Here is an 18,707-nt window from a genome sequence, read left to right on the forward strand (position 1 = left end):
TAATGATTTGCAAAAAAAATATTTTTTATCAGTTTGAACATCAAATATGTTGTCTTTGTAGCATATTCAACTGAATAAGTTTTGAAAAGGATTTCAAATCATTGTATTCATATGGAAATGGGTTTTGTATTATGGAGAACGTCCGGCGAGCCGGATTTAAAATCTTAATGCCCAGGTCTGACTTATAACAACAACAAAAAACACTGAGTATTGTCTTTAAAAAAAAACTTTTATTATCGCAGAGCATGAATATGACCATTGAAATAATGGAATATTCACTATTTGGAATAAAAACATCACTACATTTATAGTATTACAAAATACAGAGCAAACTGCTAGAAGATATTTTCAATCCGATGCTCTTCCTCTCTGGGTTTAATACAGCAAAGTCAACACGAAGGGCGTCAGTCAGCACGATACATGTTTGTGGCAAGAATGCAGATTGTTTTCTTTTTCACAGATGTGTAGACATAGTGCAAAAACGGATCAAAAACGCCAGTAAATAGTTGAGTATTGCCAGTCGTGGATATAAAGAGACGTCCTTGAGAATACCACTCTATAGTAGGCCAGCTCTACAGTACATAGCTTATTTGCTGGGTCGAAATGGAATATATTGTAGTAACCAAACAGTTACAACAGCTGTTGTACCTGCAACCTCATATCCCGATGCTAACGTATTAGTCGCCTGGAGAGGGGGAATATTCCAAAGAAAACACGGAACAATAAACTGGTGATTTCTACCGAGCAGATACATGATAAAGTTCAAGTAAAGTTTTTTCGAGTTACCAATACCTTTATATTTGTTCATCGCTGGGCTACGGTGGATTCGTCCCGAAGATTAGACAACTCAAGAATAAAAGTGCTTTGGCAATTCAAGTCTTTTGGTTTCACTTCACAAAGTGGGGAGTGAAAAATATCTGTAACGTCAAAGGATTGTGGATTTGATTCCCTTATTTGCATTCACTGGTTTATTGTTTTATTCGCTGTGCCTTTAAAAGCCATGGTTCTTTTTAAAAACAGCAGTCACTTACAAGACTGCGCGTATGAATGTAAGGTGCTGCTTTTTGGCCTTTTTCTGTTTTGTTCCAGACTGCATGTTTGAGTCAAGGACAAAACTGGACTAATTTTGTTCTATCGCTTCACGTTTTCTGATTTTATTGTTAAGAAAGTACGGGTGTGAGTACCAAAAAAAGGTTAGACATCTAAAGTGCATCCTCCCATGCAAATCTTTCCAAAAAAGGCGAATAAACTACAGTCAGAAATGAAAAATGATTATTTTGTGGGCTTGGCAAAGATATTGGAAGGAGCTGCTATTGCTTACAGAAGTTAGTACAAAAGGAAAGTGCTTGTTTCTATAAAAAACAAAAACAAAACAAAAAACAGTTGAGGTGATAGATGAAACTATAAAATTTATGTAAATGGCTTTTGCACGTTTTAAATTTAGAGAGTAAAATAATATAGATTTCGGACTTTGACTGAAATTCTAGTATTTTACTACTTTTTATTCCCGAACATTGGAAGCTAAAAAAAAAAACGTGCGTTACCAAACGTCTTTGCGAGGAAGCACAATTTGATATCCTGACAGAGATCTGCAGGGACCTCAGAGCCCTTTCTTGTGTTCTGCGCTTGCCCCCCTGTTCCATCGCTCGGTCTCTTGGTGAGAACCTCCAACAGTAGGAACTGTGCTGCTGCTGCTGTTGCGTCCTCCAGCCACCAGGGGGACAGCGAGACTTGAAAGGCAGAAGTTAATCAGCATGTTGGGGACAAGCAAGAGTGGAAAGGACTGGAGAGAAGTCGACATGGCCCTAGCTATTCCAAGAGGTCCTGGGGAAGGAACACCAGTGTTAGCAACAAAGTAGAGTTGTATGCTATAATGGAACTAATAATTAGAGATGTTCGATCGGCCGATAAATGCTTTAAAATGTAATATCCGAAATGATCGGTATCGTTTTTAAAAAGGAAAACTTTTTAAAACGCCACAGTACAGAGTGGTACACAGACCTAGGGAAAAGTACAGAGCGCCAATTAACCTTAAAAGGCACAGCCTTTGCGTGCCGGCCCAATCACGTAATATCTACGGCTTTTCCCACACACACAAGTGAATGCAAGGCATACTTGGTCAACAGCCATACAGGTCACACTGAGGGTGGTCGTAAAAACAACTTTAACACTGTTACAAATATGTGCCACACTGTGAACCCACACCAAACAAGAATGACAAACACATTTCGGGAGAACATCCGCACCGTAACACAACATAAACGCAGCAGAACAAATACCCAGAACCCCTTGCAGCACTGACTCTTCCGGGACGCTACGATATACTCCTCTCCAACCCCGCCCACCTGCAGACCTGCCCTGTCTCAACGCAGCGTTTCAGATTTCTGGCTGACTGCTAGGCCACTTCAAGCACTCACCACTAGCTTGCAGCACATTTGTGTTACTCATACAAATACATTAGAGCAGGGAAGATTGAGCCCTTTTTATAATTTCCTGTTATACAGTATGCCAGGCAGTCTTGCACTAAAGGAGGAATATGTTATTGTTTACTTTCTTACTCTAGTACAGTGGTTCTCAACCTTTTTTCAGTGATGTAAGCCCTGTTAACACTTTTTAAATTCAAGTATACCCTTAATCAGAGCAAAACATTTTTGGTTGAAAAAAAGAGATAAAGAAGTAAAATACAGCAGTTTCCGATTTATTAAACAGTATAACTCATTTCTAGTGGTCTTTCTTCAACTATTTGGAAAAAAAGGATACAAAAATAACTAAAAACTTGTAGAAAAATAAACAAGTGATTCAATTATAGGGCTTCACGGCAACCCGCGGCTCCGGAGCCGCATGTGGCTCTTTGGCAACTCTGATGCGGCTCAGCTGCACAATCGCCGACCCCCCAGATTGTTGCGGGGAGATTCCGGAATTCAATGCCTCTCCCGGATATCACCCGTAGTCAACGTTCTCCAATTTTCACTCGGGCTACAATATTAAGGGCGTGCCGTGATGATATTACTCTTAACGTCATCGCGCCCGCCATTCACGGAATGCTATTTGCGTCCTCTTGAACGTCATCACGCCCACCATTCACGGAATGCTATTTGCGTGCCGACTGGACACATGTATTTCGCTGTTTCTATCGGCACATGTATGAGATTGCAAGGCATACTGGGTGACACAGAGTACACTGGCGGTTGTGATATAAACAACTTTAACACTCATACTAATATGCGCCACATTGTGAACCCACACAAAAGAAGAATGACAAACACATTTTGGGAGAAAATCCTCACAGTAACACAACATAAACGCAACACAACAAATACCCAGAATCCTTTGCATCCATGACAATTCCTGACTATGTTATACACACCGCGAGCACCAAACCACCCCGCCCCCCCCTCTCTGCGTGGTTGAGGATTTTTGAATTCTTGCTATTTTTAGAATGTTTTTAAAAAATCTCAAGTAACCCTTGGCATACATTCAAGTACCCCCAGGGGTACGCGTATCCCAATATTAAAACCACTGCTCTAGTATACTCTGGACTGAAGCTGTGTGCCTTCATTGTTTTTGTAGCTGTTTTGAGGCATGTTTAAAACAAATAATGCACTTTGTGAAAGTCAAAGTATAGTATTTTCCATAGTTGTAGTGGGCATCAGGATTATCTCAGGAAGAGCATGTCCAAAATTCCAAGCTGCTGTTTTGAGACATGTTAAAAAAAAATAATGCACTTTGTGACTTCAATAATAAATATAGCAGTGCCATGTTGGCATTTTTTTTCCATAACTTGAGATGATTTATTTTGGAAAACCTTGTTACATTGTTTAATGCATCTAGCAGGGCATCACAACAAAATTAGACATAATAATGTGTAAATTCCACGACTGTATATATCGGTATCGGTTGATATTGGAATCGGTAATTAAGAGTTGGACAATATCGGAATATCGGCAAAAAAGCTATTATCGGACATCTCTAGTACTAATGAATAAAAAACTGTACCATACTGCCTCGGAAAAACACTGGTATTTTTAAAAAAACATTTTTTTACTTACAAGCAGACACAGTGAGGAGACAGAAAAAGGAGAAAGGATGATTTTGGTTTAAAAAAAAAAAACAACAAAAAACGGTAAAAGTGAAGTTATAACACTGAAGCACCGGTCAGGAAGAGGTGCTTTAAAACATGGCTAGCTAGCTAGCGGCTGACGGCCATCCGCTGTCGGGAGAGTTTTAGCTACTTCTAAATCACTAATCCTCCCCTCCGTGGCGAGAAATAAAATATGTTTTTTTACAAGTATCATCCCTGCAGGACGAGGAATAGCTAAACACGCTTCACCACACACCGTGGGAGGATACAATAGATAACCACTAACAGCAAGCTAGCGCTCCTGAATGTAAACAAAACGGTGGATCTACACTTATATTGATTGTAACGATACCAAGTACAAGAGACGTATCCCGTCGATGATTACATAGAGATCTTTTATCATCACAAAATATTTATTTCCTGTTATAATTTTTATTATGTTTATAAAGTCAGGGAAATACGTACCTGGACAAAGAAGAACTTTATATATGACCAATAAATGATCCTGTAGCTACTTGGGTTGATACCTAAATTCGTAGTATCATCCAATACTACAGACGTCCGATAATGGCTTTTGTGCCGATATCCAATATTCCGATATTGTCCAACTCTTAATTACCGATTCCAATATCAACTGATACGAATTAACACATTATTTTCTTGTGATGCCCCGCTGGATGCATTAAACAATGTAATAAGGTTTTCCAAAATCAATCAACTCAAATTATGGAAAAAAAAATGCCAACATGGCACTGCCATATTTATTATTGAAGTCACAAAGTGCATTTTTTTTTTAACATGTCTCAAAACAGCAGCTTGGAATTTGGGACATGCTCTCCCTGAGAGAGCATAAGGAGCTTGAGGTGGGCGGCGTTGGGGGGTGCATATTGTAGCGTCCCGGAAGAGTTAGTGTTGCAAGGGGTTCTGTGTATTTGTTCTGTTGTGTTACAGTGCGAATGTTCTCCCGAAAGGTGTTGGTCATTCTAGTTTGGTGTGGGTTCACAGGGTGGCGCATATTTGTGACAGTGTTAAAGTTGTTTATACAGCCACCCTCAGTGTGACCTGTATGGCCGTTGACCAAGTATGCCTTGCATTCACTTGTGTGTGTGAAAAGCCGTAGATATGTGATTGGGACGGCACGCAAAGGCAGTGCCTTTAGGGTTTATTGGCGCTCTGTACTTCTCCTTACGTCCGTGTACCACTCCGTACAGCGGCGTTCTAAAAAGTAGAAATGTATGGCTTTTTAAAACGGTGATACCGATAATTTCTGATATTACATTTTAAAGCATTTATCGGCCGATAATATCAGCAGCTTGATATTATCGGAAATCTCTAATTGTAACGATACCAAGTACAAGAGATGTATCTAGTCAATGTTTACATCGAGATTTTTTATCATCACAAACCATTTATTTCCTTTTTGAATTTTTATCATTTTTATAAAGTCAGGAAATACGTCCCTGGACAAATAATAACTTCATATATGACCAATGTATGATCCTGTAGCTACTTGGTATTAGATTGATACCTAAATTCGTAGTATTATTCAAAACTAATGTAAAGTATCAAACAACAGAAGAATAAGTGATTATTACATTCGAACAGAAGTGGAGATAGAACATGTTAAAACAGAAAATAAACATATTGACAGTTAATGAACAAGTGGCCAAGGCCATGGGCCAAGGACCCTATTGAAACTGCTGTGTTTTATTATTATTCCGCACCTACGCGCTGTAATTTGACCCCCTTAACATGCTTCAAAACTCACCAAATTTGACACACACGTCGGTATAGCAAACCTTCCCAACATATTAAGCAACCAATCCCCCAAAATGAAAATTGCACTCTAGCGCCCCCTAGGAAAAAATTACAGACAAAACTGCATGTAACTTTTGTTAGGAATGTCATAGCGACATGAAACAAAAACTCCTATGTAGGTCTGACTTAGACCCAATTTTCATACACTCACTTCTTTCAGCAAAAATCTACAGGAAGTTGGCAAAAACCCCTTCAAAATAAAATTTTCGCAAAAAATGCAATTTTTTCCTCTTTGCGCTGTAATTTGACCCCTTTAAGATGCTTCAAAAGTCACCAAACTTGGCGCACACATAAGGACTGGCAAATATTAAGATCTAATGAAAAAACCAAATCCCAAAACTCAAAACTGCGCTCTAGCGCTACTTTTGAATAAAACACTGAAAAAACTGCTCCTAGGAAGAAAACACAGACAAAACTGCTTGTAACTTCCGGTAAGAATGTCGGAGAGACATGAAACAAAAACCTCTATGTAGGTCTCGCTTAGACCTACATTTCATAGATTGACAACCCCCAACAAAAATCAACAGGAAGTTTGCAATCCTCCTTCAAAACAAAAGTTTTGTAAAAAGCGGTCACCTTTTTTCAAACATTATCTCCTCTGAGTGCGTTTGTTGTTTTGGCTTCAAACTCGCACAGGAGAGATTGACCCTTTTGATTAAAAGTATCGAACAGAGTTTTGATAAGTTCTCAGGTTTTGATTTTACGCGCCTTCAAAGAACCCCTGTGCAAAGTCTCCTAAACAATGTCATTTTTGCCTCTTTGTGCTGTTCTTTGACCCCCTTAAAATGTTTCTAAACTCACCAAACTTGAAACACAAATCAGGTCTGGCAAAAATTGCGATCTGATGAAAAAACCTAACTTCAAAACTCAAAATTGCGCTCTACTGCCCCCCTAGGAATACAACACGGACAAACTGCTCCTAGGAAGAAAACACAGACAAAACTGCTTGTAACTTCCGGTAGGAATGTCAGAGAGATATGAAACAAAAAACACTATGTAGGTCTCACTTAGACCTACATTTTAATAATTAACATACTTTAGCAAAAATCAACAGGAAGTTTGATATTTTCACTTCAATACAACAACTGGATTACTTTCACAATGCATTAGATTCTTAAAATAGTGGCTCCATGGCGTCTTCTAACGCTTATCCGGCCGTGGGTCTCGGGGGCAGCAGCCAAAGACGGACCCGACCAAGGCTGCTTGCAGCTTTAATTATTTTTTTACAGCTTGTCCATCATAATTTTGACAAAATAATATAATATAAATGACAATATGTTACTGCATACATCAACAGACAATTAGGAGTGTGTGTTTGTTTACTTACTATTAAAAGACAAGTTGACTATTATGTTCACTATTTTACTTAATACCAAAATTGTTATTTGATTGTAATAAGAAATGTATGTTTAATGTACCGTAAGATTTACTGTTAAAATAAAACCAATAATGACATTCATGGTGGTGCCTTTTTTTTTTTTTTTTTTTAAACTACTGAAGAGCATCGAAACATTTTGGTGCCAATACCAAAATATTGGTATCGGGACAATCCTAATAGAGAGTAGTCCTGATTTTAGCTCCACACGTCCTGAGATACCTGATCTGAATCCTCAGTGTACTGCGCTGCTCCTGTTTCCATGTACTGGGCATCCACGTCGTCGACTCCTTCTATCTTGTTGCCTTCAACATGTTCCCTCATGACAGAGTAGCGGTGCACAAGGAACCTGCCGACGACATGGCCGCGCATTAGAGACCACACCAAATGTACAGTAGTAAATGTGTCAAATATGAGGCCGACTGACCGTCCTCCGCATACGTATTTCTTGACCAGCCAAACTCCCACCACGGCACTGGCCAGCAGCATGGCGAGGACAACCACGGATATGATTGCAGCGCTTGGCGAGGAGCTTTCAGTCTGAGAGAAAGACAGAATGTTTGAGATGCAGCCTACTAGACATGGAGGCCACTTTGCAACAGTGTCATTAAATAACAGTGAATCCGGACAGTTTCACTTTTACCGCATTTTGTTATGTTACAGCCTTAAGACATCAAGAAAAGTCTGTCTCTCTCTCTCTCAAATAGTACTTTATTAATCCCCCAGGGGAAATTAGATTTGTATATACACATTCATATACACCGTATTTTTCGCCGTATAAGTCGCTCCAGAGTATAAGTCACACCTGCCGAAAATGCATAATAAAGAAGGGAAAAAAACCTATACAAGTCGCACTGGAGTATAAGTCGCATTTTTTGGGGAAATTTAATTGATAAAACCCAACACAAAGAAAAGACATTTGAAAGGCAATTTAAAATATATAAATAGTAGTGAACAACAGGCTGAATGAGTGTACGTTATACGACGCATAAATAACCAACTGAGAACGTGCCTGGTATGTTAACGTAACTATATTATGGTAAGAGTCATTCAAATAACTAACGTATAGAAAATGCTATACGTTTACCAAACAATCTGTCACTCCTAATCGCTAAATCCCATGAAATCTTATACATCTAGTCTCTTATGTGAATGAGCTAAATAATATTATTTGATATTTTACGGTAATGTGTTAATAATTTCACACATAAGTCGCTCCTGAGTATAAGTCGCAATCCCACCCAAACTATGAAAAAAACTGCGACTTATAGTCCGAAAAATACGGTAGAGACAGATACACACACACACACATATATATATATATATATATATATATATATATATATATATATATATATATATATATATATATATATATATATATATATATATATATATATATATATATATATATATATATATATATACATATATACATATATACATATACATATATACACATACATACAGTTTATACCAAAATGGATACATGGATGATACAGCAGAGGATTGGGAGAATGTCATGTGGTCAAACGAAACCAAAATAGAACTTTTTGGTATAAACTCAACTCGTCGTGTTTGGAGGAGGAAGAATACTGAGTTGCATCCCAAGAACACCATACCTACTGTGAAGCATGGGGGTGGAAACATCATGCTTTGGGGCTGTTTTTAAACTAAGGGGACAGGACGATTGATCCGTGTTAAGGAAAGAATAAATGGGGCCATGTATCGTGAGATTTTGAGCCAAAACCTCCTTCCATCAGTGAGAGCTTTGAATGGTTGACCAATACTTATTTTCCACCATAATTTACAAATAAATTATTTAAAATTCCTACAATGTGAATTCCTCGATTTTTTTCTCACATTCTGTCTCTCACAGTTGAAGTGTACCTTTGATGAAAATTACAGACCTCTGTCATCATTTTAAGTGGGAGAACTTGCACACTCGGTGGCTGACTAAATACTTTTTTGCCCCATTGTACACACACACACACACACACACACACACACACACACATATATATATATATATATATATATATATATATATATATATATATATATATATATATATATATATATATATATACACATATATATATATATATATATACACATATATATATATATATATATACACACATACATCTACACATACACACATACATACATATACATATATATATATATATATATATGTATGTACATATCGGGTTTCCATATGAGTTGGGAAATTGTGTTGGATGTAAATATAAGCGGAATACAATCATTTGCAAATCCTTTTAAACCCATACTCAGTTGAATGCACTACAAAGACAAAAAAAAAGTTAATGAGTTCGAACATCAAATATCTTTTTTTTTTTGCAAATAATAATTAACTTAGATTTTCATGGCTGCATCACGTGCCAAAGTAGGTGGGAAAGGGCATGTTCACCACTGTGTTACATCACCTTTTCTTTTAACAACACTCAATAAATGTTTGGGAACTGAGGAAACTAATTGTTGAAGCTTTGAAAGTGGAATTCTTTCCCACTCTTTTTTTTGTAGAGCTTCAGTCGTTCAACAGTCCGGGGTCTCCGCTGTCGTATTATACGCTTCATAATGCGCCACACATCTTCGATGGGAGACAGGTCTGGACTGGACTGCAGGCGGGCCAGGAAAGTACCCACACTCTTTATTTTACGAAGCCACACTGTTGCTGAATGTGGCTTGGCATTGTCTTGCTGATATAAGCAGGGGTGTCCATGAAAAAGACTGCGCTTAGATGGTAGCATATGTTGTTCCAAAACCTGTATGTACCTTTCAACAGTAATGGTGCCTTCACAGATGTGTAAGTTACCCATGCCTTGGGCGCAACTGCACCCCCATACCATCACAGACGCTGGCTTTTGAACTTTGCGTCGATAACAGTCCGGATGGTTCGCTTCCCCTTTGGTCCGGATGACACGATGTCAAATATTTACAAACACAATTTGAAATGTGGACTCGTCAGACCACAGAACACTTTTACACTTTAATTCAGTCCATCTTTGATGATCTCGGGCCCAGAGAAGCCGGCGGCGTTTCTGGATGTTGTTGATAAATGGCTTTCGCTTTGCATAGTAGAGCTTTAACTTGCACTTACAGATGTAGTGACCAACTGTATTTAGTGACAGTGGTTTTCTGAAGTGTTCCTGAGCCCATGTGGTGATATCCTTTAGAGATTGATGTCGGTTTTTGATACAGTGCCGTCTGAGGGATTGAAGGTCACAGTCATTCAATGTTGGTTTCCGGCCATGCCGCTTACGTGGAGTGACTTCTCCAGATTCTCTGAACCTTTTGTTGATATTATGGACCGTAGATGTTGAAATCCCTAAATTTCTTGCAATTGCACTTATAGAAACATTGTTCTTAAATGGTTTGACTATTTGTTCACGCAGTTGTGGACAAAGGGGTGTACCTCGCCCCGTTCTTTCTTGTGAAAGACTGAGCATTTTTTTGGGAAGCTGTTTTTATACCCAATCATGGCACCTACCTGTTCCCAATTAGCCGCTGTGGGATGTTCCAAATAAGTGTTTGATGAGCATTCCTCAACTTTATCAGTATTTATTGCCACCTTTCCCAACTTCTTTGGGAAGTTTATCAGTTTGAACATCAAATATGTTGTCTTTACAGCATATTCAACTGAATATGGGTTGAAAATTATTTACAAATCATTGTATTCCATTTATATTTACATCTAACACATTATCCCAACTCATATGGAAATGGGGTTTGTATATATATATATATATATTAGGGGTGTAACGTACACAAATATTTTGGTTCGGTACGTACCTCGGTTCAGAGGTCACGGTTCGGTTCATTTTCGGTACAGTAAGAAAACAACAAAATTTGGGGCGCCGTGGCGCAGTGGGAGAGTAGCTGTGCGCAACCCGAGGGTCCTTGGTTCAATCCCCACCTAGTACCAACCTCGTCACGTCCGTTGTGTCCTGAGCAAGACACTTCACCCTTGCTCCTAATGGGTGCTGGTTAGCGCCTTGCATGGCAGCTCCCTCCATCAGTTTGTGAATGTGTGTGTGAATGGGTAAATGTGGAAGTAGTGTCAAAGCGCTTTGAGTACCTTAAAGGTAGAAAAGCGCTATACAAGTACAACCCATTTATCATTTAAAATATACATTTTTTGATTATTTTTTTAACAAATTTGCTAAATCTTCCACCAAAAACATTTTTCTTAGTGGAATATTTGATGTGAAGTAAACAGAAACTTGGATAGGTCAAAAATTCATAATAACATTGATTTTGATAAAACATTATGTTTTGAGCAATGACAGTTTGAAAGAAAAAAAAAACAGCTTTGTTTTTTAGTCAACGTTGCAACTTTTTCTAAATTACATTTAGCCTTTGAGCTTTTTTATTTCACTTTTGTTTATGTTTTTGTTTATTTTAATAGTATTTTTAGAATGTGTCGTGGGCCTTTAAACATTACCTGTGGGCCGCAAATGGCCTCCGGGGCACAGTTTTGACACCCCTGCTATAGATAACAAAAAATTAAATCTGATAAATCTATGGTTAATAAGCAGAGCCTGGCGACGCATGCGCATTTATCATAACTTTCTCGCTCTCTGTCTCTGCCCCGCCCTCACGAATGTTGCTGCTGTGTGCCACTTTTTTTGTTGTTTTTAACCCCTTCCTAACCCTGAACGTACATTGAAAATACACGCAACCATTAACTTAAAATGCCAGACATTTGAGGCATTTAAGAAACTCCACCTGGACAACTCCGCAAAGAGGACATATCCCGTGAAAAGAGGAGGTGTGGTCAGTCTATCATAAACCTTGATCGCTGTGTGTTGTTTTTTTTTTTTTCATTGATTGAATCGTTTATTAGTAGATTGCACAGTACCATCCATATTCCGTACAATTGACCACTAAATGGTAACACACGAATAAGTTTTTCAACTTGTTTAAGTCGGGGTCCACCTTCATCAATTCATGGTGTCTCTGTGTGCATTGTTTACACAACGTGCGGTGCGCTACTTAATATCTCCGTGTCGTTCGGTTTACCTCCGAACCGAACCGAAACCCCGAAACGGTTCAATACAAATACACGTACCGTTACACCCCTAATATATATACATACATACATATATATATATATATATATACATACATACATACATACATATATATAATATACATATTACATACATACATACATATATACATATATACATATATATACTGTATATAAATATATATACTGTATATAAATATACATATATATATACATACATACACATATATATACACATATACATATATATATATATGCATATATATATATATACATATATATATATATATATATGCATATATATATATATACATATATACATATACATATACATATATACACACACACACACACACACACACATACACATACACATACACACACACACACCGGTATTTGGTAGGGATGTCCAATAATAGACTGCCGATATTGTCGGCCGATAAATGCTTTAAACTGTAATATCGGAAATTATCGGTATCGGTTTCAAAATTATCGTTATCGGTTTCAAAAAGTACAATTTATGACTTTTTAAAACGCCGCTGTACGGAGTGGTACACGGACCGGACGTAGGGAGAAGTACAGAGCAGTTGCGTCTCCCAGTCATACCTGCCAATCCCCCCAATTTTCCCAGGAGACTACCGAATTTCAATGCCCCTCCCGAAAATCTCCTGGGGCAACTATTCTCCCGAAGTGCTCCCTATTTCCACCCAGCCAACAATATTGGGGGCGTGCCTTTAAGGCACTGCCTTTGCGTGCCGGCCCAATCACATAATATTTACTGCTTTTCACACACACAAGTGAATGCAAAGCATACTTGGTCAACAGCCATACAAGTCACACTGAAGGTGGGCGTATAAACAACTTTAACACTGTTACAAATATGCACCACACTGTCAACCCACACCAGACAAAAATGACAAACACATTTTGGGAGAACATCCGCACCGTAACACAACATAAACACAACAGAACAAATACCCGGAATCCCTTGCAGCACTAACTCTTCCAGGACATTACAATAAACACCCACCGCTACCCCCTAGCCTTGCCCACCTCAACCTCCTCATGCTCTCTCACAGAGAGCATGTCTCAAATTCCAAGCTGCTGTTTTAAAGCATTTTAAAAAAATAATGCATTTTTTGACTTCAATAATAAATATGGCAGTGCCATGTTGGCATTTTTTTCCATAACTTGAGTTGATTTATTTTGGAAAACCTTGTTACTTTGTTTAATGCCTCCAGCGGGGAATAATAATGTGTTAATTTCATGACTGTCTAGATCGGTATCGGTTGATATCGGAATCAGTAATTAAGTGTGGGACAATATCGGAAATCTTCAAAAAACCCATTATCGGACATCTGTAGTATTTGGTATATATGCCTAGTTTATATTGAATATGAAACACATGTAGTGGGTATTCTGTGCACCAACCAGAGAAATTGGATACAGGGCATTGCTGGTGCACCTTCTTCTCAGATCTGTCTCCTTTCTGACGGGCTGGAAGCCAAATTCGCATTTGTCTCCTGGAATCTTCCGGTAACTTAAATGAAATACGGAAAACAAAAATCAGTCTCAAGCTTTCAGGGAGCAGCAATCCATCAATCTATCTGAAACTAAACAGTATGTGGGATTAAAGATCATGGCTGTGTTACTGCAAGAAGAATGAGTTTGCAAAGAGCTATATCGCGAGACAAGTCCTCACCCGCTGGTCTGCAGCTCTTCGGTAGTGCCATTGAGACAAAACTCCAGAGGTAGGCCCTTCATCTCCTCCTGCTCCACGCACTCCGAGCTGTTGTGAGGTCGGTAGTATCCAAAGTCACTGTGGGACAAAGCATGGATCAAATTAAAGCTGGGCAATATATCGATATATTCGCTTTATCGCGGGTTTGTCTCTGTGCGATTTAGAAAATGACTATATCGTGATATTCGAGTATACGTTCTCACGCAGTTGCTTTTAGCTGCTGGCATTACACTACAGGCTTTTCCCACTCTATCTTGTCTCTTCTTCTCACAGACAGCAAGCACAACTTCTTACATACGTCCCATACGTATACGGCAGCATGGGCAACGTTAGCTGTGATGCTAGCGGAGCCGTGCGAGTGGTAATACGAGAGAAAGAAAGTGCGAATGAAGGAATAATTAATTCCCAAGATTCGTCTGGCGGTGGTTTGGCTTCAAGGGGGAATATGTCGAACAGACAACCGGAATTTGTCAAATGTGGAGCAAAAGCGCTGCTACAAAAAGTAGCATTACTGCTAATATGTATCATCATTTGAAAAATCACCTGCTAGAGAATGAAGAGTGCTTACTCCGCATGTCAACATCTCCATTCGGTGCCACACGCCCTTCACCATCAAAATGCCGATGCCAACACTTCCAGATAAACACCGTATGAAAAAAATAGTCAATACAAAAGGAGATAATGTCCGCAGTAACCTACCACATAGCGAAGGAAGAACACTATGTGATTTCCTATTATGCAGCTCATTTTTATTTGACAGTTATTGAAATATCTTGTGCGACATCATGCACAAAAATGGACTTTATTTGTATTAAACTATTGAAGTGGCATTCTGTACAAAAAGTGCTCTTTAATTTAGTGTTGTTTTGATATGTCATCTTAGTGACATCATGCACAAAACTGTTTTGGAAATGACATGAATGTTTGTGCCACTGCTTAATAACTGATTCATAAATACAGTTTTGGTCTATTGACTTAGTTGTGATTTCCCTCTCAGCATGAAAGTTTAAAAATGAGCATATATTACCATATTTTTCGGAGTATAAGTCGCACCTACCGAAAATGCATAATAAAGAAGGAAAAAAACATATATAAGTCGCACTGGAGTATACATGTAAGTCGCATTTGTGGGGGAAATTTATTGGATAAAACCCAACACCAAGAGTAGACATTTGAAAGGCAATTAAAAATAAATAAAGAATAGTGAACAACAGGCTGAAAAAGTGTACGTTATGTGACGCATAAATAACCAACTGAGAAGGTGCCTGGTATGTTGACATAACATATTATGGTAAAAGTCATTCAAATAACTATAACATATAGAACATGCTATACGTTTACCAAATAATCTGTCACTCTTAATTAGGACTGGGGGATATATCGATACAAACGATATATCGCAGGTTTGTCTCTGTGCGATATAGAAAATGACTGTATCGTAATATTCGATTATATGTTCTCACACAGTTGCTTTTAGCTGCGTGCATTAAATTACTGGCGTTTCTCTCTCCTACTCACAGAGACGGAAAACAAGCCCGCCTTCTTACATACGTCACATACTGTCGCGCGTCTAGTTGTGATTTCCCTCTCTGCATGAAAAGTTAAAAAATTACCATATATTACCGTATTTTTCAGAGTATAAATCGCTCCGGAGTATAAGTCGCACTTGCCGAAAATGCATAACAAAGAAGGAAAAAAACATATACAGTATTAGTCGCACTAAAGTATAAGTCGCATTTTTGGGGGAAATTTATTTAATAAAACCCAACACCAAGAGTAGACATTTGAAAGGCAATTAAAAATAAATAAAGAATAGTGAACAACAGGCTGAAAAAGTGTACGTTATATGACGCATAAATAACCAACTGAGAAGGTGCCTGGTATGTTAACATAACATATTATGGTAAAAGTCATTCAAATAACTATAACATATAGAACATGCTATACGTTTACCAAATAATCTGTCACTCTTAATTAGGGCTGGGGGATATATTGATACAAACGATATATCGCAGGTTTGTCTCTGTGCGATATAGAAAATGACTATATCGTAATATTCGATTATATGTTCTCACACAGTTGCTTTTGGCTGCGTGCATTACATTACTGGCGTTTCTCACTCCTTCTCAAGGAAGACGGAAAACAAGCCCGCCTTCTTACATACGTCACATATTGTCGTGCGTCTAGCGTCATACGCTGTCGCCGATCGGAGAGGTAGCAGCATGGCTAACGTTAGCTGAGGCAGGTCGAGCGGAGCGGAGCTTGTGACATTACAAGAGAGAGATGGTGCGAAACTGATCACAAATGGAGGAAGAACAATAAATGCTCAAAATAAAGAGCAGGGGATCCATCATCTGGCGGTGGTTTGGCTTCAAGCGGGAAGATATTTAGCAGACAACAGCAATATGCAAAGTATGCAGCAGAAGTGTTACTACAAAAAGGTAGCAACACTAATAATTTGTTCTTTCATTTAAAAAGTCACCCGTGAGAGAATGAAGAGTATTTGATAAATACAGTTTCAGTCAATTGACTTAGTTGTGATTTCCCTCTCTGCATGAAAGTTTAAAATGAGCATATATGAATGCAGTATGAAGAAGAATGTTTTAATGTAGACACATAGAATCATCATACTGCTGTGATTTTATGCATCAAGTGTTCATTCAAGGCCAAGGCAAAATATCGTAATATATATCGTATATTGCAATATGGCATACAAAATATTGCAATAATAATTAACGCAATATCGCCCAGCCCTACTCCTAATTGCTAAATCCGATGAAATCTTATACGTTTAGTCACTTACGTGAATGAGCTAAATAATATTATTTGATATTTTACGGTAATGTGTTAACAATTTCACACATAAGTCGCTCCTGAGTATTAGTCGCACCCCTGGCCAAACTATGAAAAAAACTGCGACTTATAGTCCGAAAAATACAGTATAAAGAAGAATGTTTTAATGTAGACACATAGAATCATCATACTGCTGTGATTATATGAATCAAGTGTTCATTCAAGGCTAAGGCAAAATATCCAGATATATATCGTGTATTGCGATATTGCCTAAAAATAGAGCAGGGTATCTGCAGGTTTCAGCAAGTCAAATTTAAGACTTTTTAAGACCTTTTTAATGCCACCTTGAATGAAATTTAAGACCGAAAAAATAATAAAAAAAATCTATAAATATTAGCGATGGTTGGGGATCCCACTGTACTACAACCTCAATGACAATCAGTCAAGTTTACTTTTTGTATGTTTATTAATAAACAAAGTGATAAGCACCACTCTGCCAAACAGCTTATCAAAAGTCTTACGAGATCCAAAAACTTTGACATCCAAAACAAACAAACCAATACAAACGCCAGTAAAAACATAATAACCGAGGTGAGGGTAAAAATAAATTACATTTGATCAATAATAGTGCAATAATAGTGCAAAACAGTATTATAACAACAACAAAACACTGAACACACACTCAAATGAGCCTCAGTTGAGCTTCAGCTGGCTGTTCTCATTCACGAGTTCTGCCTCTATTTTTTTCAGCTCACTTATTTTTTCTTTGTATCTCTTGAAGAGATACAAAGGAAAAAAATGAGTGAGCTGAAATCACTCACTTTTACTCAAAGACGTGCTCCGAAAAAACCCCCAAAAAACCGGCCGGACAATTTAAGACCATTGAGTACTGAATTTAAGACCATTTTAGGAATTTCTAATAAATGTAATACTTTTTAGGGCCTTAATTTTAGATACATGAATTTAAAACTTTTTAATATCTGTAGAGATATTAAAAAAAGGCCATGTCGCCCAGCCCTAGATCAAATATACTTGAAAGGTGTGTCTCAGCCCGTCATACAGTACCAGTGATAGTCATCCAGTGTGCAAGGACAAGGTGACAGGTGCTTGCTAACAGCAAAGTCCCTCCCATTCCAGCAGGCAGAGTCTTTCCTCAAGCGTAAGAGGGTCTCCTTGAAGCCCAACACGCAGCCGTCGTCCGATCTGCCGGGGTCGGCAGAGTGAGCCAACCAGGGCACGTAGTCCTCGTCGTCGCCTGCTTGTATAAACGCACTTGCTCAAACACGACGCCCCCACTTCCCCGTCTCCTCACTTATCACTCACAATCTCGGGCGAGGAGCTTCCTGAAGTCGATGGTGATTACCACCCATTTGGTGAAGTCGTTCCTGTAGCCCCACAGGCTGACGTTCATGGAGCGGGAGCCCGGCTCGCTGTCCATGCCGCTGAAGTGGAAGCGGTCGTTGGTGAAGTTGTAAGTGTGCCAGCACCGGCCTTCATCCGTGGAAAACCTGTTTTGAACGTAGATGGACATTTAGTGGTCCAGGCTGCAAATAGGCCTAAAAAACTGTATCACGACGTAAGTGTTTCAAATCGGTCGATATCACTAATTATTGATATTTATGACCTATGGAAAATATGGACCAGGAAAAAAGTTTTAAATGTGAGCATTTTTAAATAGCTTTTTGGACGATATTTCTATATTGTTCAACTTTTTATTACCGATCCCGTTCGCAACTGATACCGTGGAATTAACCAAAGGATTAGGTTTGATTTTGAGATTGGTGGGGACACAAAAGTGCTCCAAGGCAGCAATCCGAAAGTTTACTTTTTTTTTTTTTTTTTT

General features: G+C 38.4%; 1 protein-coding gene across 2 annotated transcripts in view; it reads right to left on the reverse strand.

Moving 5' to 3' along the window:
• Positions 1-210: 210 nt before the first annotated feature.
• Positions 211-18,707, reverse strand: part of LOC133570018 (sortilin-like) — a 104,984-nt gene continuing 86,487 nt past the window's right edge. Inside the window, exons 14-20 of one of the 2 annotated variants that reach the window (XM_061922631.1) lie at positions 18,188-18,372; positions 17,930-18,122; positions 14,033-14,149; positions 13,762-13,870; positions 7,702-7,814; positions 7,497-7,623; positions 211-1,824 (exon numbers count right to left, since the gene is read on the reverse strand). In XM_061922631.1, the coding sequence (XP_061778615.1) occupies positions 1,810-1,824; positions 7,497-7,623; positions 7,702-7,814; positions 13,762-13,870; positions 14,033-14,149; positions 17,930-18,122; positions 18,188-18,372 (859 nt within the window). In that variant the 3' untranslated portion in view covers positions 211-1,809. The remainder of the gene's footprint in view (positions 1,825-7,496; positions 7,624-7,701; positions 7,815-13,761; positions 13,871-14,032; positions 14,150-17,929; positions 18,123-18,187; positions 18,373-18,707) is intronic. The other variant, XM_061922632.1, reaches the window with a different exon arrangement.

This window comes from Nerophis ophidion, linkage group LG16 (genome assembly GCF_033978795.1).
Source record: "Nerophis ophidion isolate RoL-2023_Sa linkage group LG16, RoL_Noph_v1.0, whole genome shotgun sequence".
Lineage (NCBI taxonomy): Eukaryota > Metazoa > Chordata > Actinopteri > Syngnathiformes > Syngnathidae > Nerophis > Nerophis ophidion.